At 41.7% G+C, this 24,432-nt stretch overlaps 1 protein-coding gene across 7 annotated transcripts in view; it reads left to right on the top strand.

Moving 5' to 3' along the window:
- rtel1 (regulator of telomere elongation helicase 1) overlaps positions 1–24,432 on the top strand; it is a gene marked incomplete at its 5' end in the record, with an annotated part of 42,547 nt that overhangs the window by 355 nt on the left and 17,760 nt on the right. For 4 of the 7 annotated variants that reach the window (XM_079274401.1, XM_079274402.1, XM_079274400.1 and 1 more), the window contains 24 exons: positions 319–420; positions 832–1,030; positions 3,212–3,305; positions 3,410–3,491; positions 3,755–3,815; positions 3,961–4,036; positions 9,231–9,315; positions 10,155–10,220; positions 10,307–10,451; positions 10,602–10,640; positions 10,736–10,811; positions 11,297–11,394; positions 11,608–11,663; positions 12,269–12,340; positions 12,446–12,527; positions 12,848–12,980; positions 14,745–14,858; positions 15,227–15,267; positions 15,465–15,550; positions 15,669–15,746; positions 15,858–15,935; positions 21,064–21,210; positions 21,300–21,430; positions 23,649–23,772. In XM_079274401.1, coding sequence (XP_079130527.1) covers positions 319–420; positions 832–1,030; positions 3,212–3,305; positions 3,410–3,491; positions 3,755–3,815; positions 3,961–4,036; positions 9,231–9,315; positions 10,155–10,220; positions 10,307–10,451; positions 10,602–10,640; positions 10,736–10,811; positions 11,297–11,394; positions 11,608–11,663; positions 12,269–12,340; positions 12,446–12,527; positions 12,848–12,980; positions 14,745–14,858; positions 15,227–15,267; positions 15,465–15,550; positions 15,669–15,746; positions 15,858–15,935; positions 21,064–21,210; positions 21,300–21,430; positions 23,649–23,772 — 2,265 coding nt within the window. Of the gene's footprint in view, positions 1–318; positions 421–831; positions 1,031–3,211; positions 3,306–3,409; positions 3,492–3,754; positions 3,816–3,960; positions 4,037–9,230; positions 9,316–10,154; positions 10,221–10,306; positions 10,452–10,601; positions 10,641–10,735; positions 10,812–11,296; positions 11,395–11,607; positions 11,664–12,268; positions 12,341–12,445; positions 12,528–12,847; positions 12,981–14,744; positions 14,859–15,226; positions 15,268–15,464; positions 15,551–15,668; positions 15,747–15,857; positions 15,936–21,063; positions 21,211–21,299; positions 21,431–23,648; positions 23,773–24,432 lie in introns of those variants that run through there. The other 3 variants (XM_079274404.1, XM_079274403.1, XM_079274405.1) reach the window with 2 other exon arrangements.

Here is a 24,432-nt window from a genome sequence, read left to right as displayed (position 1 = left end):
TCACATAGCAGACCGGCCGCCTCAGCGCCAACGCTGGTGTCAACACGTTATTCATTATTCCGGGAGTATTTGAACGCAGCACAGTACGTAGTTAAAGCGCGCATGAGCAGTATGCGCATGAAATCGGCAAGCTGGCGCCAAGCTCAGGCATGTCCAGAGAGTAGAGCAGTACAACTTCTCAGTTCACAATGAAATGTTAACTTCATTTTAAAATGTTTGACAGTTAATCTGGAGCCACGACCAGTTGTCACATAGTGCGTCCTTTTTAGCGCTACGTTAGTTAATGCTGCAGCTGTTAGTGACGCTAGCACACTCACGATGCCTTCACTAACTCTGAATGGAGTGACGGTGAATTTCCCTTTTCCTCCATATGACTGTCAGAAGGACTACATGGGCAAAGTGATTGAGTGTCTTCAAAAGGTAACGCGGAGTCCCGTCATGGGTTAACCTACATGTAATGTCTCATTGGTTTAGATTGGTGTAGCGTTTATGTTGCACTTGTAAAAGACGTCATTCTTGCTTCTTGTGGACTAAGAGCTCTGTCATCATTTACAGTCCTCTGTGTGATAGACGGCCGAAGCTGCTGCCTTTTCCAACGAACATAGGACAACTTTGAAAAGTGTTAGCTGCCATAATAATCTGTCATCGAAACAAACCCCAGAGCACAAGTCAAGAGCCGATTGACAGCTGCTTGATCTCCAGGAAGTGGCAGAATCACCTAAAATCTGACTTGTGAAACATCTTAATCCTTGTTCTGTCAGGAGTTAAAAGCTGCTTAGTTTGGCAGATCTCTTCAAAGATGAAACCTTCATGTGTGCCTGTTTGTTTCAGAAGCAAAATGGGGTTCTGGAGAGTCCCACAGGTACTGGTAAAACTCTGTGCCTGCTGTGTGCCACCCTGGCCTGGAGACAGCACTTCAAGGACACCATCTCTGCCCGCAAGATAGCAGAGAAGTTAAATGGGGAGGAGATGTTCCCCAACACACCCATGTCCTCCTGGGGGACGGCTGCTACAGACGGAGCCACACCAAGTATGTTCACATCCTTTCACCGAGTGTGTTCACATCCTTTCACCGAGTGTGTTCACATCCTTTCACCGAGTGTGTTCACATCCTTTCACCGAGTGTGTTCACATCCTTTCACCGAGTGTGTTCACATCCTTTCACCGAGTGTGTTCACATCCTTTCACCGAGTGTGTTCACATCCTTTCACCGAGTGTGTTCACATCCTTTCACCGAGTGTGTTCACATCCTTTCACCGAGTGTGTTCACATCCTTTCACCGAGTGTGTTCACATCCTTTCACCGAGTATGTTCACATCCTTTCACCGAGTGTGTTCACATCCTTTCACCGAGTGTGTTCACATCCTTTCACCGAGTGTGTTCACATCCTTTCACCGAGTGTGTTCACATCCTTTCACCGAGTGTGTTCACATCCTTTCACCAGGTGGCTCAGTGCAGTCTACAGTGTCAGGGGCTGTCTTTTTCAGGATCCAGTATTGGGTTAATACATGTAAACCAGGGGTGTCCAAACTTTTTTCAAAGAGGGCCAAATTTGATAATGTGAAAATGCCCAAGGGCCAACAGTCCCTGCTGACATTATTTTAAACAATACAAGTAGCCTATACATACATTGTTATTTTATCATTTTATTTTCAATGACAGCAAATAGCAATGTAACCAAATGTAAGCATTCATGTCTGAACACATCTCAACAACTATTCTGCCTTTCTTTCACATCTTGAAAGTCAGATAACAAAGAACAAGCCATCTAAAAGCTAATTACATAGGAACCGATCAATATTCTCACCTCAAGACAATCTTAAATATGACTTAGTGAGGGTGATGAAAAGTTGTCTAACATTTAAATTCAACACACATGAAACAGGCTCACGAAAAAAATCAAGTTGTCTCTTCGTATCTGATGATCGCTCTTCAGTGTAACGAGCCAGGCAAACATTAGCAAACTCTGTCTTCTTCTCGGGGCAAATGTTTTCTGCTATTTTCATAACACAGTCTTTGATAACCTCACATTCCGTAAAAGGTTTGTCATGTTTAGCAATTACCACGGCCACTCCGCAGCTTACTTTGATGATGTTTTCATGTGAAAGGGACCGCTGCTGTGTGGCCAAGTTATCTTGGAGTTACTTCACTTTTCTAGCACGGACGCTCTCTGATAGCTTGTTGTAGCATTAGCACGTTTGGTCTCGTAGTGTCTCTTTACATTATATTCCTTAAACAAGGCAACAGTCTCATGACAAATTAGGGAGACACAGTTGTTTCGGTTTTCGGTGAAAAAAATATTGCGATCTCCACCTCTCCTGGAAGCGGCGGCCCTCATTATCCACTTTCCTTTTTTTACTTGCCGTAGCCATGACAGTTCAAGGGTCAGAGCCAATTTCAAACAGCCAGACAGTTACAGAGTGGCGCTGCCACCATGAGGTAAAAATAGGAATTGCATGTTGAATTTGTATGATTTATTCATTCCGTTTTGACTGTGCTGGCGGGCCATAAATAATGCATTTTAAGACAGAAGGCGCGGGCCGTATAAAATCTGACCTCGGGCCGTGATTGGCCCGCGGGCCGGACTTTGGACATGCCTGATGTAAACACAACAATGAGTTTTGAACTGTTGCGCTCATACACCACCTGACTCAGTGTACAGTGTTAGCAACTGCAAACCAGCTCTCCACAAGGTGTGTCTGCAGCACACACAGCCGACTGCATCGCCTCGCTCTCGTGAGGTTATCGGTGCCCATGTGTTCATGACGTCAGAGAAAGTCGGGATCAAGTCGGACAAATCTAACCAGCATGCATTGTGCGGAGATCACCGGTGATCGATTCATCTCGAATGAGCCTACTGTCACATCATCCCAAGTCTCTGCTGGGTGCTTTAATCCTGCACTAACATCAAGGGGACAGAGTTGCTCATACCAGTATAGTCTTTAGAAATAACAGCTGCTGACCTAACCTCTCCATCACTATAGAGAGGCAGAGCCCCTCCCCTTCAGGTGAAATGTATGTCTGTAATATAACCAACTTTGTTGACGTGCAGAATTATCTTTTAAATTGACAAACATCATACGTGTAATTCATGGCACAATTCAAACAGGATCAAAACCGCTTTGTTTCTCATCAGAAGGGAAGTGGCGTTGCTCTCTATGGTATTCATGTAACTCTCGTGTAATTATTATGTGCTGTTATTGTTTCTCAGCCTACTACACAGATATTCCTAAGATCATATACGCTTCCAGGACTCACTCTCAGCTGGCACAGGTTATCAGTGAGCTAAAGAACACCTCATACAGGTAAACAATGTGGTTCCAAACAGTACAAGATGCACTTCATGTAAGTAAAGCCTTTTGTTAGTGCAGTGCTTTTTTCTGACGTACATCTCTCTCTGCTGATTCAGTCCAAAGGTGTGTGTGCTGGGATCAAGAGAGCAGCTGTGTATCAACCAGGAAGTGATGCGACAGGAGAGCAACCACGTCAAGGTGAGCAAACCACTCCACTGGTTTGTTCACGCTGTAAGATTACATGCAAATACCCTTGTTTTGGGTCCTGTGTCAGCTGACCTGTCCTAAAGAATAGAATGAGAATAGTCAGACTGGGGGAGTAGTCTTTGGCTTTGGGATCTCTAAGAAGACATGGAAAGTTGTTGTTCTGGCATTGGAGGGAGAAAGGGGGTATTGAACCCATGTGTACAGATTTCATTGACATGACTTGTTGTGGATTCCATGCTATCACCTGTTTTCAGGTCCACATGTGCAGAGGAAAAGTTTCCACCAGGTCATGTGTCTACTACAATAATGTTGAAGGTAATGTGACAACACGTTTTAACTACATACAGTCGACATCAGGGAGGCAACACTAAACGACTATAATTAACAAACCGGGAGGACTAACCTCTGTTGCTAAATGCTACTTGTATCCTTTTTGACAAGTCTTCCTTTTCCTCCTCAGAGAAGAGCACTGACAAAGACCTGGTGAAGTATATCCTTGACGTGGAAGACTTGGTCAAGTTCGGCAACAAACAGAGGTGAGATTTGTCTGTTTCACTAATAAGTCCAATGAAACAGCTGATTCATGGTGTTTGCCAAATAGATGTGTGTGGAGAGTAGGACTGCAGCTATTGATTTTCATGATTGATTCATCTGCAGATTATTTTCTTTATCAGTCATGTGGACTATTCAATGCAGGAAAAAACACAATTGAAGCTTCCTAAAAACCCAACTTGGCTTCCATCAATACCTTTGATAATACAACAGAGCCCAGAGAATCACTGTGACAATCCCCCATTAACCTCCACATTACATTTGGAGCCATCCAGCAAATCCCAACCAGCCACAAGGGCCGAGCTGTGTCTGCCTCCTAAACACTGTAGCGATACCTTAGCAACCACCCTGATGAAGAGGATGCCCCAGAACCCCCCCCCCCCCCCCCCCCCCCCCGACCGGGAACTGGTTCGAAATAGTTAGAAGGTATTTTTAGGGTTGTTCTTGTATGGGTGCTTCAAGAAACCAGAGGCCTGTTTTTACAAAGCAGGGTTTGGAGTTAGAGAGGTAACTTCAGGGTAACTCTGGTTTTCAATCCCATGACGGAGGTTCACTTCTTACTGGGTGTATCATGGTAACTGATGCTGAAGACCTAACCTGCTCCAGAGCTAGTGATGTTCCAGATAAGAGATCAACTCGTATAAAGGCTCCGCCTACTGACCAATCACAGCTCAGTACGTAGAACATTAAATTTGTATTACAGAAATACGAAGACGTTGAAGTCATAATTCAGACTGACAGCAACACAGTTTAAACAGACAAATGCAGAAAGGACAGCTGGCAATAAATCACTGAATGTGTAAATGAACAGATTTATAATATCAATGCTTCATCTAGAGCAGGGATTCCCAAAGTGGGGTGCGCGAGCTGCCTCTAGGGGGTGCGCGAGAGGAAAAGTGTAATGGCGGTCTGATGGTGTAATAATATTAAATATTTAAAAAAAATGTAATTTTAATTTAAAAACTGTCAGGTGGGACATCTGAAGCTATCAGTCGTAAAAGAGGAGAGGGACAGAGAGAGAGAGAGGAATCGGAGGCGAGGGGAACGGAGAGGTGCGTTGGGGAGAGACCGGGAGAAGAAATCGAGCCAGAGTCAGAGGAAGATGAGACGGAGGAGACCGAAAAGGAGGAAGGGATAGCACAGACACATCGGGAGCACATCGGCCCATCGCGGAGTCAAGGTGAAAAAAGAGGAAACGAGAGTGAGCATCAGACTGGGAAAAAAAGAGGAAATATGATGAAAAGTATCTGTGTCTGGGCTTCACTTGGATTGGCAACGCAGATTCCCCAAAGCCACAGTGCGTGGTGTGCAGTGAGGTTCTGGCTAACAGTCTGAAGCTCTTATTTACGTCGCCACCTGAACACCAAGCATGCCACTGCAAGTCAAAAGCCCCTTACATTGTTTATATCCAAATTGGAGGAGTTACAAAACAGCCAAAAACAACTGGAGTCTCATTCATGTGTTGGGTCTATAAATGACGCACTACGGGCTTCATATCTGGTCACAGAATAGCGAGAAAGGGGCTACCGCACACAATCACCGAAGACGTGAGCTTGCCAGCTGCCAGAGAGATGGTGGAATGTATGATTGGGGGGAAAGAAGCAAAAAAGTTGGACATGATCCCGGTGTCCAACAACACTGTGTCGCCGCATCGATGCTTTGTCCGAAGACATCCTGGCTACATTAGTCGCTCATTAATTGTAAATTAAATGTGATAATCTGCCTCTGAGCCTGTGCGTGTGTGCTCGCATCCGTATTGCTCTTTAAAAGTGACGCCTTGTGTAACTGAAAGTTATTGAAACTTTGTTGCAGTGTTTCAGGCAGTTTTCACACCTTCAGTTCGTTTGCTTTGTTCCGATTCAGGGATTAATATGATACAATGTTGCAGTTGCTCCTTTGTTCGGTTTGTGTTCACACTGCAACATTTAACAGCGGACTAAATCTTGTAAACAAATGCCACGCGCGAGCAAACTGTTCTCTCATTGGTCCGATTCTTATGCGGCTATGAAGGCTTAAAAGGCTCTGTTGATTATTTATTTATTTTTTTTATTAAGGGGGGGGGGGGGTGCGCGAACCCGGTCGGGATGTAGAAGGGGGTGCGCGGCCTAAAAAGTTTGGGAACCGCTGATCTAGAGCAGAGGTTCCCAAACGTTTTAGGCCGCGCACCCCCTTCTACATCCCGACTGGGTTCGCGCACCCCCAATCCCCCACACCTTAAAAAAAAAGAAGCAACAGAGCCTATTTATAGCCGCATAGAAATCGGACCAATGAGAGAACAGTTTGCTCGCGTGTGGCGTTGGTTTACAATATTTAGTCCGCTGTTAAATGTTGCAGTGTGAACACAAACCGAACAAAGGAGCAACTGCAACATTGTATCATATTAATCCCTGAATCAGAACAAAGCAAACGAACTGAAGGTGTGAAAACGCCCTGAAACACTGCAACAAAGTTTCAATAACTTTCAGTGACACAAGGCGTCACTTTTAAAGACCAATAAGGATGCGAGCACACACGCACAGGCTCAGAGGCAGATTATCACATTTAATTTACAATCAACCATACATAGAATGAGACTGCAGTTGTTTTGGCTGTTTTGTAACTCCTCCAATTTCGACATAAACAATGTAAGGGGCTTTTGACTTGCACTGGAATGCTTGGTGTTCAGGTGGCGACGTAAATAAGAGCTTCAGACTGTTAGCCAGAACCTCACTGCACACCACGCACTGTGGCTTTGGGGAATCTGCATTACCAATCCAAGTGAAGCCCAGACACACATACTTTTCATCATATTTCCTCTTTTTTTTTCCCAGTCTGATGCTCACTCTCGTTTCCTCTTTTTTCACCTTGACTCCGCGATGGGCCGATGTGCTCGCTCTCTCTCACTCTCGCTCTCTCTCTCTCTCACACACACACACACACACACACACACACACACACACACACACACACAACTGATAGCTTCAGATGTCCCACCTGACAGTTTCCCTGATTTTTAGCTAGTTTATCATATTTGCATGAATGTTGCTGAATGAATGAAGTTAGCTGTTAGCTGACGTTAGCTGCACAAGCTAGGCTAGCTAGTGTACGTAAAAGACAGTTTGGCGGCAGGAGCTGAAGTGCATTTATTTATTAAATTGTACGTTTTTAAATTGAAATCTTACAAAGGGAATTTTTATAATTCATGTAACTGAGCGGCTTGGGTTTGTGTATAAGGGCACTTATCATACAGTAATAACTGGAGTCGGGAGATTAGACATCTTGTATCAGCCCATGGCTACTCTCTTTATTATTGTTTTCTCCTTTGCCCAGAGGCGGGGGTTGCGCCTTCGCTACGGCAACCCTCAAGGGACATATCATCGTCAACACCAGAACGACAAACACGAGACAGTCTGTTACATTCATGTTTTTATTTTGTGAAAATTATATTTAATATGAATTATTACACCATTAGACCACCATTATATTTTTCCTCTCGCGCACCCCCTAGAGGCAGCCTCGGGGTGAGCGCACCACACTTTGGGAATCCCTGATCTAGAGCATGACAGATCTGACTATAATTTCATGTGTGTATTATATTAAGTTCATGTGTTGCAGATGTATTCTGATGGCGTGTGATAATATTTTAGCCGTATTCTTTCATCTGTAACTAGGGTTGGGTATCATTTGGGTTTTTCCGATACCGGTGCTAAAACGATACTTTTAAAATGATACCGGTGCCTGAACCGATACTTTTTTCTTCAAATTGAACAATATATTAACTGTTTAAAGTATACTATAAATATAAATAAATACAAAACACTTGGCTTCAAACTACAGCTTCAAACTTTTTAACTATGAACAATATGTTAACTGTTAACAGTTTACAGTATACTTAAATAAATATAAATAAATACAAAACACACACACTCTGTACACACTTCAGCAATTATTTTGCAGAAATATGAGCATACTTTCCTTCTCTGGCAAAATACGACACGTCTCATGACTTATTTTATTTTACCAGTTGGTGGCGGTAATGCGCCAATTCGTCGTTTGCCAACCGCCAGTACACCTCAAAGGAGAAGAAGAAGCTTTTGCGTGCCTGTGTTGTTGTGCTTAGTACCCCATTGTAATAATACTATGAGTAAGGAGCGGAGGACCGAGTCCTGCTGCCAGGACGGAGTCATCAGAGTAGTGTAAAAAAAGTATTTCAATCGGCTCAGGCACCGAAAGGAAGCACCGAAATCTGCGTTACGTTTCGGTCCGGTAGATACCGGACGTACAGGAACCGGTGCTATATTGGCACAGAGTTTCGGTACCCAACCCTATCTGTAACCCCGGCGGTGTGAAACAGACAAATCAGTATATATTCTGTCATCATATATTCATATCATATGGTCATGATGTGTGACGTGTGTTGGAGTCCTGTCTTACAGTCACAGACTGGATGCAGCGTTACTCTGCTGCGGTTACTTCAGTGTTTGCTGTGGGTTATTATAAGTTATGGAAGGAAACCTTCTTACCATGAATTATGTTTTTATATTGAATTGTTACCATGTCTGTTTCACACCAGCGGCCTAACGGCTGAAAGAATAAGACTACATCCAAGCAACACATGAACTTAGAGAACAGACCCATGTTCATAGTCAGATCTATCGTGTTCTACATGAATCTATTGATTTAAACACATTCACAGTCAGTGATTTCTTCCAGCTGTCCTTCCTGAATTTTGTGTTTATCTTTTACGTATTCCTCTGATATCATAGTTTTCTTTTTACAGCAGACTTCTCCACGGTTGTGATTGGTCAGATGCTGCAAACAGGCGCTCACAACCAGATTGAGAGAACCTGGTGGATTTACTGAGTTGATAACCAGTTTAGAGGGGTCACGGCTGTAAGGGGTTAGTTAATCAAAAGATACCCTGTGTATGTTGAACATGCTCCATAGTACAGGCCTCTGGGAGTGACGTCAGCAGATTGGTAAATATGGTTTTGGTGCAAATTATTTTTCTGTTTTCTCTATTCATTCTTTTTTCAATTCACTCAGTCATGCCTTTATTTTATTTAGGCGAGACATCTGTTGATATTAATGAGTTGATACAGTATAGTGACTATGCGCTTGTAAATATTACTGTTGATGGCTCCTACCTTTTTCATGTACTACGTACATTTCAATTCAAAGCTGGCCATTTTCCTGCAGGGTCTGTCCTTACTACCTCTCCCGGTCCTTGAAGCAGCAGGCAGATGTCATCTTTATGCCTTACAACTACCTGCTGGATCCAAAGGTGAGCTGATTCCCAGATGAGTGATGGCTGTGAATAGAGAGCGAGCTTATTTCTTGGTGAAATCAGTGACTCATTCCTACCACATTCTGTTTCTCTGCCTGTGTTGTAGGAATTGATTGTAGGGTTTGATCTGTTGACTGTAGTAGTACCACAACACTACGAGGATGTCTCGTACACTATAAGACCACAGAATGCGTTATTACCGATTTAAAGTAATGGCTATTACATGTTTTCATTTCCTTGGTGATTGATGGTGACACAGGGAGGATTACCTCATCTGACTATTGACAAGGTGACCACTTCTAGTGGTAAATTAGTTAGTTATTGCTACTTAATGTTTTTTCTTCTCATAGCAGAGTTTGGAGCTTAATTATTTCATTTCAGCAGAATTACTGTGATCAATTGATGGTCTTAGGAGGGCTGGTGAGCTAGTGTCCAGAAGTAACAAGTATCCAGTTAGTTTAGCAGCAGCATTGTCTCGATCCACAAACACAGTGGTGGCTAACTCGCCAGCTACAATAGTTTGTGTAGTAGCCCTACGTCATCATGCTTCCTCCTTATTCACAAGGATACCTGAATCAACTTCACTTTAAGTGTCTCAAACTACACTTTATCTTTTCGCATTGACAAGAGATTACAAGTGGCGAAGGCTTTGTTTAATAATGATTTGTATTGCATTATCAAGCAGATTAATGCCAAATTCACTCTACACAACTTCCGAAGTGGTCAGATCGCTGTACTGTTCACACTACACTTGCTTATCATCGAGATTCTTGAAGTTGTTGTGGTTTTCATGCTACATGACTGCTGGTATTTAGGTCTTTTCCTTGGTTCCACAGAGCCGCAGAGCTCACAATATCGAGCTAAACGGAGCCGTGGTCATCTTTGATGAAGCTCACAATGTGGTAAGACTCTGTCCTGGACATAGTTGATGATGATGAAGTTCTCATAGAGAGGCGAATGTCCCACCATATGTTTCTGTTGTCTGCAGGAGAAGACTTGTGAAGAGTCCACCTCATTTGACCTCACTCCCTATGATGTAGCCTCAGCTATCAGTGCTGTGGACAGGCTGCTGGTGGAGCAGTCTAAGGAAGCCACCGTCTCTGAAGACTTCAATGTCGAGACCCTCAATTCTGGTCAGAATGCTTATTAGGTTGCACACATGGGGGCTGGGATTTATGGCATTTCATTTTCACAAAATTAAAAATGTATTTGAATGTTATCAAAAAAAAATATTCTTACAGTATATTATATATATTTAAGCAGGTCATGTTTTTCGGTTTCAGGTTTAAAAGTAAATATAGAAACCATTGCTAAGATCAAACGTAAGTATTCTTAAAGCTGTAAAGAAGATAAATCAGCTTTATTTCAGCACTTGCCTGGGATGCGTTTTAACAAACTGCTTTTGTGTGCTTGACAGAGATGCTGCTGGATCTGGAGGCTGTCATTGATTCCTATGCTGTTCCAAGTGAAAAGGGCATCACAAAATCTGGAATGTATGTGAGAGTGGTAATGGATAGTTAGCAGAATGCTACGTTTTGCTCCATTAACGTTTTCATGTGTGTCAATGGATCAGGCCTTCTTTCTAACCATCCTTCCAAAACACATGTTAAGTCATACACTGCTTAGGTTTTCTGTACGCACGGAGTCACCTGCCTCTTATGAATTATTTGTACTGGTCAATAAAGAGACAGTCAGGGATAGTGATGTAAAATAGGACATCAAATGAAGTATGGAAGGCTCTATTTCATATTTCTTGTCTTATATTGTAGTTCGATTTCATCAACACTCATGGTGTCTGCTGTTATCGCAAGCCATCTGCGGGATGTTGGGCTATGGAGTGACATTATTTGACACAGTTGTGTGAGAGACTTCTAGTTCTGAAACGAGCTTCCTCAGAATCAACCCCTTCCTTTTGACTTGCCACACAAAGTCAGTTGAATATGGATCTTGAAGGAGACTTGTCGTCTGTGTGTATCAGCTTCATCTATGAGCTGTTGGAGAGAGTCCACCTGACCTACAACAGCAAGACGGCTGTATATGAAGCTCTGGAGCAGATCACGGGACACTTATCAGGACGTCAGTATGGCTTCATTTCTCCCTATTTTTCTTTGTCACATAATTTAGCTTTCTGCTGTCCACCATGTGATGTAGATTTTTCACATGGTGTCTTATTTCCCTTCATGCCATATATAAGTAGGAGTGTAACAGACGACGCTGTCTGCTGGCTATATCGGCGGACCCTGTTATGTGTAGAGGTTAGTATAATGTGTGACACGTATATCTCATCAGAACCGGGAATATTCCTGAACACTAGTGGACTGCAGAAGCTGGCTGATATCATACAGGTATGCTACAAGTTTTTAGATTACACTTTCTACACTCTATTCCTGTGGGTCAGATCTACATCAGTCTCATGTATGTGCAAGTACAGTCAGGAACTGGTTAGCCTAGCTTAGCATAAAGACTGAAAGCAGGGGGAAGCAGCTAGCCTGGTTCTGTCCAGAGTTAAAAAATATACCAACCAGCATCTCTAAAGCTCACTGATTAACATGTCTTTCATTTGCACACAAAGAGAAGGTGGGGCGATACGTGCTGGAACTTTATTTTTTGGAGAGTCGGGTACAGTGACTGCAGTTTCCTGTAGCGTCGTTGCCAGTTAAACTGCCAGGTTTAGGATCATGTCAGTACAGAGACCAAAAGTAAAACCGGCTCTCATCTGACCACCTGCATTACAGCCAGAGGCACTGCACAGACGTACGAAGACATGAAATCATTCGATTTATATTCTTCTCATTTCACTCTTTGGGCAGAAAACAAAAACGCATTTCCCAAATTGTCTGCAGTAGCTCACCAGGTTTGCTGCTGTACTTTGTACCTGACAAATTTGACCAAAATGGTAGAACACTCAGCAATACAGCAATACTTCTTCCTTTCTTTCCTTTCCTCGTAGCTGGTGTTCTGTGGTGAACCTTCAGAGAAGGACAGACAACAGCAGATGCAGACCAACACAGCTCATTTTAAGGTGCATGTTTGTTAAGAGACCTGAGTGTCCATATGGAAAAATATGCATCTCCATGCACTTATGTCTACAGTGATGTCAGCAACCATATCTGTCTGTTTGGCTCAGGTTCATATCCATCGAGACAAAAGCTATCACAAGAAACCGCAAAGCACTGATGTGTGGGCTTCATCTTCATCAAAGAAACAAGGTGATGATACACAGCCTGTGGTGTGCTGGGTTACAGTATTCACACAGTGACAGCTGTGGAAGCGTTGATCCCCTTATCTTATTCAAATTAGATTTCAGGTAAGAACGCCTTGTTCAAATACAGTCTACCCCAAGACTAAACAATAAACATTAGAGCCTCTATTTAACTTCCATCCTGTCTAAATGAATTGATGACCATAATGCCATGACAATGTTGTGTTTGCCGTTAAATGTTTAGTTTAGTTAGTCTGTACTTTCTCTCATATGACCTATGAGGAACCCTGGTTAACTGGATCGTATGTGTGTCTTTTCTCCTTGTAGGTAACATCCTGAGTTACTGGTGCTTCTCTCCAGGCTTCAGCATGCAGGATCTGGTGAATCAAGGTGTTCGCTGCATCATTCTGACCAGTGGGACCCTCGCTCCCCTCTCCTCATTCACCTGTGAGATGAGGATGTAAGTCACCTGTTGCTCCTTGAAGCTCGTTTTACCTCCAGAGGTGCAGTGCAACACAGACTTTAGTAGTCTGAGTGGTAGAACACTACAGCTCAACACTGAACTACTGCTACTACTGTCAGTCTCAGTCCCTTCTCAAACAAGAGTTACATATGTGACTATGAATCAGGCTGACCCTGGAAGAATTACACACAACTCCCCACAGTGTTTTTATACGTCTTGATAAGAGGGCGTGGCCCAGATTGACATGAAAATACATTGTGCCCTATTTCTGTGGAGGTGCAACGTCCAGGGCTCAGACAGTTTGGTATTTTCCTGACCAGGGTTTTGGTTTGCGCTGTCTTTGCGGTATTTTGGTGTCCAGGTGGGAAGATAGGTTCCCCAAAAGTGGTGTTTCATGTTTTTTTGGTGAAAAACGTAACTGCGTGTGAATTGATGCGGCCCTACAAACAACTTCATCCACAAGTTTTATTTTCATACTTATAGCATCATGTTTCTGGGTGGTCTGTCTGTTCGCCCTCACGTACATGTGTCCCATTCTCATGAACCAGATATCTCAGGAACACCTGGGGGGGAAGTTCTTTAAAATTGGCACAAATGTCCACTTGGAGTCAAAGGTCCAGGTTGAAGGTTTTGACCTCATAATTGGCTATATTCAAAAATGAATTGGCTTGACAATAGGGCCGGGCGATGTAGAGAAAATCTAATATCACAATTGTTTTTACCAAATACCTGTCGACATGTAACAATATTGTAAGGTTGGTGCTTTTACTAAACATTTACACGACAATTTTTTTTTATAAATCATTTGTAATGTGGATACAATGACTAAGTTGAATAATAGAAAAGCTAAAACAGTGTGGTTAGTTCAGAAAATGGCATCGCCATACTGTAATGCAGCCTTTAAAACCAGGGAATAACGAGACGTATGTCATATTCAGATATCCAAAATCTATAAATATGAATGTACATGAATCAGAATAGCTGGTCCTTAGAGCTATACTGTACGGAGTTTGAAGAGCTTGAGGTAAAGGTTTGAGAGCTCTACGTTGGAGCCCATCTCTGGTATTGTCTTGTACATGGCAGCATATAGATTACACTAGGGACTGGGGGCCAGAATCAATCAAAAGTATCATAAATGGGCCGTGCATATAATTTGCAAACTAAGGCCAACGCGTTGGTCCAGACTGGAGTATCTCTACAGAAAGCAGAAATGAAGCTGACATAATGCACCTTAAACTGACAGCTGAGCCAGATGAAGTGCAGTCAAAGCTTCGTCAGGCAGCAACTAGCAACTGCTTAAAATGCAAAGCCGTGAACTCAGGTGACCGGTCAGAGTGGCCGAAACCTGCTGAATTCCCAGCTTTGCATGAAGCACATAGTCTCAAGCCTTGGTGCCTCCCCCTCAATCCAGAAACTGTCCTTATTGTTACTGTACTGCTCTGCATCATACATGATCTTCTGGTACAGTGTTGACTACTTCTGGAAAAATGTGCAGCTCTAAATGAACCAATTTTATGAATGTGTGTCAGTTGTATTGATTACCAAATCTGATGCCACTCTTAGTGTCTTCTTCATTGAATACAAAGAATCTGTACAACAGTCAAGTTCCTCACAGCTGAAGGGCTTTATTTAACAAAAGCACCTTTCATCAAAATGATCAGGAAAAGTTATGCGAAATATCTCATTTCAAACTTTAGTGACCTAGTCATTAGTCATGTTGTGGTTGTCAACAATGTGTGTTGCTCTTGCTGTTTGCTGCAGCCCGTTTCCAGTGAGTCTGGAGAACAGCCATGTGATTGAGCGGGACCAGATCTTTGTTGGCATCATTGAACGAGGTCCAGATGGAGTCCACCTAAGTTCAGCGTTTGATAGAAGGTTAGTATTCTATTCTACAGACAGTCTTCTGCTTTTATCAACAAGTAGTTACACACAAGACACACATGCCAAGCACAGTACACTGGCATGAAGTATGGTGTATATTCTGGCATGAGCATATACGTCCACAAAACAAATTTCTTCTCCTGTTTTGATTTGTTGCTGAGCTTTCTGAACTTAGATTCCTGTCTTTCTCATAGAATAATTTCCATCTCAACACATCCCAACCGTGTCTCATGTGTTCATCAGACACGTCCTGTGACTCTGCCTTTGGAGCACTCACTTTAATAATACAATAGAGAGCTACAGATGCTTTACCTTCTTGTTGAGACGATGTAAATAGAACTGATCATCTTTCCCTCTGACAGGTTTCTTCCTGAAAACATGGCGTCTTTAGGCAACACTGTTGGTAAGATCAAACAATACAGAAATGTTTTATTTCTGAAGACGTGTTTTTCTCAGCAGTGATTGTCGTTAACTAAACGGTACTTATTATTTCACTGTGTGAACAGAAGGGCCAAGTGGTTTTCTCCCATTGCTTTTAATTGTCATCATTTCTGTCTCGATCATCACATGAATAAGTTGCTTGCTGTGATCTCTCCTCAGCCAACCTGAGCCGTGTTATTCCTGATGGTCTTTTAGTGTTTTTCCCCTCCTTCCCATTAATGGAAAAAACCCTGGACTTCTGGAGAGTAAGTGGAAAATCAGTAGAATCATCTGTAGGAAAAGTTCTCCATATGTTATGTTATATTATATCGTATTGCTCTTGATTTATTTATTTTAGATGGTGTGTGTGCTCTCTCTCGCCAGACTAACGGCCATGCAGATCGCATTGAGAACGTAAAGCCCATGTTTGTTGAACCTAAAGGAAAGGGAACCTTTAATGAGGTGACTGGTTTTATTTAATATCTACATGAATGACTTTGAAAACGTCACTGGTAACATTTGCTTAAAGGGCTTGATAACAACAATAGATGTTGTCTCTCTGTCTGTTCTTAGGTTATTGACGGATATTACAACAAAGTCAATGATCCAACATCTAAGGGGGGGACATTCTTTGCTGTGTGTCGAGGCAAGGTGAGGTTACTGTGTACCCATAGAGTTTGGAAAAGTCCTAAATCAGTTTGATCTTCATAACTCAGTCTCCAAAAGGTCAGATGGAGCATTTTAGATGAATAGAGTAAATTGCAATTAAATGCATTATGGATAATTATGACATTTAGAGATAGCTTTTGGCTTAATTGCTGGAAAACATTTACTTTCCATCTAACAATGGGACATTGTTGGATGTTAAGTTTTGGAAATTCAGCATCTGAGCTGTTGAAAACTCAGGGATAGTTCAGATCAATGTTCCCTCTAATTTTTCATGTGTCTGGGCATACACACAAGCTCCCTGAGCACACTGAGGACCATTGTGAGCAACATCAGATGTGCACGCTGTGGCCACACACCAGTATCACACCTGTTCAAAACCTTGGATCATAGCAAGTTACATGGCTTATTAAAAGAATCAAATTACAGCAGCAATTTTCACTAGTTTACTTTTAATATAAGTGATTTGACAAACTTTAAAGGAAAAAGACAAAAATCTTGTTGTTCATGAGATGTGTAGTATGTTTTATGTGAGAGTCCTGCTTGGCCATGGGAAGAGTCTTGCTTTGGCCTGTGTGAGGTCCTGTTGTGGCCTGTGTGAGGGTCCTGTTCTGGAAGAAATGATACATATACACCTTTCAGACATAACATTTTGTTCACATTAAAACATTCACATTTTGCACAATGACGTGTGCTGTAGCTTGTGTGATACAGTGTAAATTCCTGTAACTCTGTCTGTAAAATATGTAATTACTCAGTTTTTTATTATCATTTCTACTACCCATAAATTATCTAGTAGTAACATAATTTAATGATTAATATCCATAAGTAAAAAATCTTAATAAATGTCACTAGAATATGCACAAATCTGACTTAAATTTTACCATATTTTTCACGTCTGTCCTTCTCACTTCTCCAATGGTTGTACACTTTGTCCAGGTTGATGGCTTCGTCTGCTTCTTGCTTTGACTTTATGTCGCTGCCCGTTCGTTTCGCCATGATAAGGGGTTAGCATTTGCGTCTCGTAACTCCGCCGCACTGTTGTTAGCTAGCTAACCTGCACGGCGCGAATGGGCAGGGCAATAGTGTCAATGCTATGATTGGCTGCGTAGCGTAAGTGAACCGAATTGTATCATTGGCTGGACACCTGTCACTCACTGAGTTACGTTGCAAAATAGTACAGAAAACAAAATTATTATTATTATTATTGGTTTAATTGATTAGATAAGATTAGGACTAATATTAGATATTAATTAATACGTTTATGTTGAATTTTATTTTATGCGCTGCATAGATTTTCTTGTGCGCTGAGAATGTGCGAGCAGTGCGCGTTTGCTCAAGCGCGCAGCTTAGAGAGAACATTGGTTCAGATGTTGTATGTGTGGTTGTATGAGGTTCTTCTCCATACTCAGTGTGTCACTACAGGAGATGGAGTTTGGAGAAACAGACAGGAGTAATGTACTGCTGTGATGTATTTCAGACACCTAAAATTAGTCTTGTGTAACTGAATAGATCACAGGTAACTGCTTCAGTTGTCCATCAGAATGGACTGTCTGACAGAAAGGTAAAGAGGTGAACATTTTCTAAATATAGCTACACTTAAACCGATGTTGATTATTTTAGACGTCTGAAATACATCACAGCAGTACATTACTTTGCTCCTGTGCTGGTTCTCCTGTCTGTTTCTCCAAACTCCATCTCCATCAGTAATACACTGAGTATGGAGAAGAACCTGTTGGGGCTGAAACTTCCCAGAGGGAGGCAAGGCTGCAGGACTTCCGTTGCTGCTAACTTGGCAGCAAAGTCATACTAAAAAATAAGCTGGTTCAGGTTATAATCAAAAAAGGTATTTCATAATTAACAGAAGCTAAAACAGTTACAATCTGAATTACTCTATCGATAGTATATGTTTCATGAAGCAGAGAACACATGACCTGCACCCAATAGTCCGCGAGCTCTGAAAGGTCTCCAGTGAAACAGGGGCCAAATCCCAATGTCCCCCCTTACGGACTCACGGACTTTGAGGCGCGCTCCCACGAAGTCTGAGGGTTTAGGGATGTCCCACTGTCAAATCGTCAAGTGTTTGAGGGCTCTCTGGCAGACATTTTGAGCCCTTTATGAACCCTTTCCATAAGTCAGCATGGTATGCTGACTTAGCCTAAGTGAATTACCCACAAATCATTGCAATGTGACATTGAACACGGGGTAACCAGTGGACACATGGAGACTTAAAAAAAAAAAGGGAAACAAAGAGGACGGCTCACGTGTGTTCAGCCTGTCATAATAAATTTACTCAGAAACATTAAGGGTTAAAAATGGAACAAAATATAAACATGAAATCAGATATTTATTTATTTATTCATCAAATATTTGATTCAGTCATTGAAGCTGTTTTGACAAAAACGAGTAAATAGATTATATGAAGTTACCTCATCATGTGAGAATAGAGCGTGAAGACGTTCACATCAGGGAGTACAAAGTATACAACTAGAAAAAGCATTTCCTGCTGAAAATGCGTTGGAATGCTGAAAACTGAAATTAATCGCAAAACATTGCTGAAAATAGATATCCAATTCAAAAACAAACTGCAAAAAGCTTAATAATTCAAAAAGTTTAAAGATTACAAATATGAAAAGTCAAATCACCCCTTTCCTGAAAGAGCTGAACATTTTGGTATTTGAACAGTTTCTGTGGCTTAAAAAAATTCATCAGTGGTGATATTTGTAGTAGTATAAGTTGTAGTAGAAGTATTAGTAGCATTAGAATAACTACTAGTAGTAGTAGCAGTGATATTTGTAGTAGAAGTTGTAGTTGTAGAAGTATTATTAGTAGAAGTATTAGTAGCATTAGAATAACTACTAGTAGTAGTATTAGTGATATTTGTAGTAGTAGTAGAAGTTGTAGTAGAAGTATTATTAGTAGTAGAAGTATTAGTAATTAGAAGTAGTAGTAGAAGACGTAGTATCAGTAGTCATAGTAATAGCTGTAGTATTGGTCGTAGTATTTAATATCACACTAGTAGTAATAGTAATGGCAGTAGAAGATGTAGCAGTAGTAGCAGTCGTACTAATAGCTGTAGTAGTATTACTACTTTTACTAGCATGAATAGCAGTAGTAGTAGCAGCAGTTGTCGTATAAGTAATAGTAGTAGTGGTAGTAACAGCAGTAGTGGTAGTAATAATATTGATGGTAGCAGTAGCAGTAGTAGTAATAGTAGCAACAGCAAAAGTTATAGTAGTAGTAGTAGTAATACTATATTAGCAGCAGCAGTAGTAGTTAGAGCATTCATTTCTTTAACAAAAAAGCCTAATTTTGAGCTTGTTTAAATAGTTAATCCATGGGGCTTTTATTTTGAAAGGGTGGGGCTGGGTGGGTGGGTGGGGGAGGGAGGGGGAGAGGAGACACAATCATCATGTTTGACACATAAACACAAACCAGTTATTAAATGACAGGCTCATCACAAGCATTTCAGTTAGGATTCATTCTGTGGGGCTTTTATTTAAAAATGGCGTGTGTGTTTGTGTGTGTGTGTGGGGGGGGGGGGGGGGGGGGGGGAAAGACCTCTAAAGATCCCTAAGACCTGAATGACTGTATGAGAGACACAGAGAGAGAGAGGGAGAGGATTGTATGTGCGCGTGTGTCTGTGAGTCTGTGTGTTTATCAACATCACTAATTGGCTCAATCGCGAACACCTGTGTGCCTGAAGCCATTTGAAAATATTCTCCATAGAGATCCCATTGAAAATAAAAAGCTTAATAATTCAATAAGTTTAAAGGTTAGAAATATGAAAAGTCATAGCACCCCTCTGGTGAAAGAACTGAACATTGTAATAGTTGAACAGTTTCTGTAGCTTAAAATATGAAGGAGAAGAAGAGGGGATGGAAGAAATAGAAGTTGAATAAAGATTCGAAGAACAATAGTTGGAATGCTTAACAGCATTCCAACAATAAATACACACAATTATACATCATATTGTTTGTCGTTTTCATGGTAACGTGATATGTTGCAGCAAGGGGCTGTCCCATTCCTATTTGCACCATTTCAAGCCCTCACAATCTCTCACACTCAACCACTTACCAGGTGACGTCAGTAAGTCCTTGAGGGTTCAGGGTTTGAGGGTTTTAAGTTCTGAAAGTGTCTGGAAATGTTCGTGTCAGCTCAGTGATTGGCTGAAATCCAGTAGCCCCCTCCTGGCTTCGGGCTCCGCCTCCTTCGGACTCCGCCTGCCCTCTGCTCCGTGCTCCTCACTGACCACTTCCTGTTGACGGTGTCTCTGCATGCTCCGCTTGTCCTCATACGATCAGCTTCTGAAAAGTCTTACTCAAAAATCCCTTTCTGGCCCTGACGACTATTTTTTACAGTGTTTAATACATACAGTGACTATACTTTTTAGTTTCATACATTCAATGATCATGCTTTTATGGTTTAACACTTCTATAAGTAAATATACTGTAACATATAATATCCTCTATAAGTAAACTTATTGTAAACATATAATACATTCCATAGGTAAATATATTGTGACATTTAGTACATTGTGACATTTAATATTCACCACTAGGGGTGCAATTAATCATACTAAGAATGCTTTTAATAGTTAAATTCCTCATACAACGCATCTAAGACTTACTGGCCACATGTTGAAGGCTCTCACTTGTGATCTGGAAAGCTTTACTCTGATTTAATTCATATTTCTCACTTGGTTGCATTTGGAGCTTTCCTATCATGTTATCAGGCACATTTGTTGCCATTTAAATGTATTCTAACATTCGGATTTCCATACTACGTGAGCATATGGAAGAATAGAATGTGTTTTTAAAATGTGCGCAATAAGCTCTTTGTGCCTATCCATCTTTTTTCTCTATAATGCCATTTAGCTCTAAATAGTTTTTCAATTTGTCCTGTGTATTGTTTTTTGTCTCTGTCCATCTTATTGCCAGCATTGCAGTTTTATCAATATTTTAAAATTTTTATGTCAACTTCAATCGAAAGCCGTATTCGCTCAGCTAGTCTCCTAGCTTTAGAGTAACGGAGTCATTTACTTCTTATCACATGTCAGTTCACACACAGGCCTCCCTCTCCCATCACTTCTATTCATGTTTTCCTGTGCCAGGCTAGTGAGGGTCTGGATTTTGCAGACACCTTTGGTCGGGGCGTCATCATCACCGGCCTTCCATTCCCTCCAAAGATGGACCCTCGAGTCATCCTGAAGATGCAGTTCTTGGATGAGATGAGTCGGAAGAAAACTCCTGGGCTGAAGGTGAGTGGATTGTTACAGAGTTTCACTGGAAAGGCTGATGTTTTATTAGTGGCTGAATCATATTGTGTGTGTGTGTGTGTTATACACAGTACCTGTCTGGACAGGAGTGGTACAAACAGCAGGCTTTCAGAGCTGTGAACCAGGCTATCGGTAGAGTCATTCGCCACAAGGAGGACTATGGAGCAATCTTACTGTGTGATCAAAGGTCAGACATGGAGCGGTCAGTCATACCTATTCCCACATACCTCATGCAAGAACCAATCATGAAAACAGATTTGTTCTCAAAGGTGCTGAATGTGATATTCAGAGCATTCATCTAGCATCAAACATCTATTGTCTATGTAACGATGTGTGTGTTGTAATCGGAGCTTCTCTGTTCTTTATGTACATAGTAGGGCTGGGCGATATGGCCTAAAAAAAAAATCTCCGATTTTTTTACAAAAAATCCGATTCACGATTTAAATCGATTTTTTTCCCCCAAAATTTTTTGCAGATGACAGAAGCTGTTGAAAACAATTTTTTCTTTTATTTTGTGATGATTTTCCCAAGTAGGTTGATAAAAATAAAGTGCAAACAAAACCTGAACATTGTAGAAAGGTGCCTGTAGTATACAAAAAGTATTTGGTCACTCTTTTGTTTGCCTGAATCATTTAAATATAAAATTAAATTAAACATAACATTAAATGGCATTAAATAGTAGCCTTCCATTGTAAACAACTGTGCAAATGTAACTTTTTACAGTAAGCTTTTCTAACTGAATACACTGATACAAACACAGCATGAAATAAAATGTATATGACCCTTTAACATTCACATTTTCAAAAGTGCAACATCTGATCTAACATCAACATAACATATTTTGCACAGTAAATAAGTGCATGTAAACAAAATCAAGTGCATTCACAACATAACCAACAGTATTAAACAGTAGTGCATGTTTTTTCTAAATATTTTTTGCCAGGAAGACAAGCCTGTCTACTACCTCTGGCTTCAGGCATGCACGGTGGCATGTAACAATGCCCCCCCCCCACACACTGAAAAGCCTCTCAGAGGGGGCACTTGTAGCTGGCACAGAGAGGTATTTCTTTGCTAAAGTACTTAGCCTTGGAAAGTTAAGTTGGTGACGCTTCCACCAGTCAAGTGGATCGGTGTCTGGGTCAACCTGCTGGACCACAGGTCAGTTGTTGCGGAGTAGAATGACATCCCCTCCAGCTCCGCAGAGATCCTTTGGCGTGTACTATTGTACAGCCGAGGCAAGGCAACGTCAGACAAATGTTTACGGCTTGGTAGCACGTATCTGGGGTCCAAAGCTTTGAGACGGTGAATAAACCCCGGCTTTTCCACGGTGTATATGGGCACCATATCTTTTGCGATATACATCGCGACTGCATCCGTGATGGCTTTCCACCGGGCACTCTTCTTCTCATGCGGAGTACAGTTGGTGAATGTCTCCAAAATGCTGGGTTGTTTTTGTGAGGTGGCGGCGGCAGCAGTGAAGCTGCTGGCCGCCATTGTTTTAGTTTGTAAACAATGCGCGCGCACTCTACTACGGGAAAAAGGGGTGGGGGCGATTTTCTCGATTTTCAATAAAACACATCGCCTTAAAGCACACATTCGAATTAATCGATTAAATCGATTTATCGCCCAGCCCTAGTACATAGCTGGGCCTGCCACGCGTTCATATTAGTGCATGTGAGCGTGCCACTCTGGTGAGCTGACAGCCTTGAGCTCCACTCTCAATGAAAAATAACTGAATTTAAAACGTGATATGAATTTTGAAAATCGCATGAAATATAGATTCGCTAATAAAGTTAACTGATAAAAGACGTTTAAGTTTAAACAAACATGAAAGCAGACAAAGAAAATCCCTTGAATGGTTGGATCATAATGTTTGCATCACACAGGGAATGCCTCGCAGAGATACTGGTTAAGGCACATTCCACAGAAGTGGTTCATGGTTCAAGTGGAAATGATAAAATGAATGATGGCTGAATTCCATGTAGCTGCTTCAGTGTCTAGACCCTTTTTACAGCAGACATTTTGGAGTTGATGTAACTGGATGGCCCACTCCTGAATGCCCACTGTGGCTGAGAGGTAGAGCAGGGTCGATCCCCGCCTCCACTTGTCCATGTGTCCTTGGGCAACACACTTAACCCCACATTGCTCCCGTAGGCTGTGCCTGTGGTGTATGAATGGGAATAAATGTTAGATAGTCCTGATGGGCAGGTAGCACCTTGCATGGTAGTCCCTGTCATCAGTGTATGAATGGGTGAATGATGACCTGTAGTGTTAAAGTGCTCTGAGTGGTCGGAAGACTAGAAAAACCACATACAAGTGCAGTCCATTTACTAATTAAAAGTCCTGCTTTCTGGTGTGACATCATCTGGGATAATGACAATGAAGGTGCGTGATTTAGAATAACGAGACTTTTCCCGCAGGTTTAAGGGCTCTGGTGCCATGGCTCAGCTTCCGTCCTGGGTCAGGCCTTATGTGCGTCTGTATGAAAGCTTTGGGAATGTAATCCGGGACGTCGCTCAGTTCTTCAGGGTGGCACAGAAAATGGTAGGTTCTAGCATTCACTCAGTTCACGAAATGATACAAGTCCTGGCATCAACTATCTTGTTGAGCTTGATTTAATAAGGGTTGTTGATGTTTGCTGTAACACCAGTGTACTGTACTCAGCAACTCATGTTTGGTTTTTGGTACTGAAAGCAAAATATGTATTTATATTTTTAGAATATATATTTGGAAACTATCAACAGCAACATCTCTTCCCAGAAAGTTGATATTGTTACCATCCTGAGACCCCAAAGCACACTCGACTGTCTTATCACCGTACACACAAATACATGTCCAACTCAGGTGTCAAGTCCTTGAGAACATGTTACAGGATGAGTCTCAGGTCCACATGCACCTCTGTAAATCAAGATACAAGTCTGTCGGGTTTCTCTATGCTGTTGCTATGGCTACCACAGTGTTAAAGCATGTGCTCCAGTGTTGCGGTGTTAGGAAACAGAACACATGTCCCTGAATTCAATCAATGAATTACCACTGCAAGTGTCTGTCCTACAGAGCGTTTTACAGTTACACATGACAAATATGGAAAAACAGAGCTTCAGTTTGCGTATGTCGTATTCTCTCCTTCACAACGTTTACTTGCACTCAGTTAAATTCCACTTAAGTCAGTCATGAAATGATAATCCCTAAGAACTGTTCATGTTA

Source organism: Melanostigma gelatinosum (assembly GCF_949748355.1).
Source record: "Melanostigma gelatinosum genome assembly, chromosome: 8".
NCBI classification, from domain to species: domain Eukaryota; kingdom Metazoa; phylum Chordata; class Actinopteri; order Perciformes; family Zoarcidae; genus Melanostigma; species Melanostigma gelatinosum.
The sequence above is the reverse complement of the archived record's forward strand: the minus strand, read 5'-3'. Positions and strand labels throughout refer to the sequence as shown.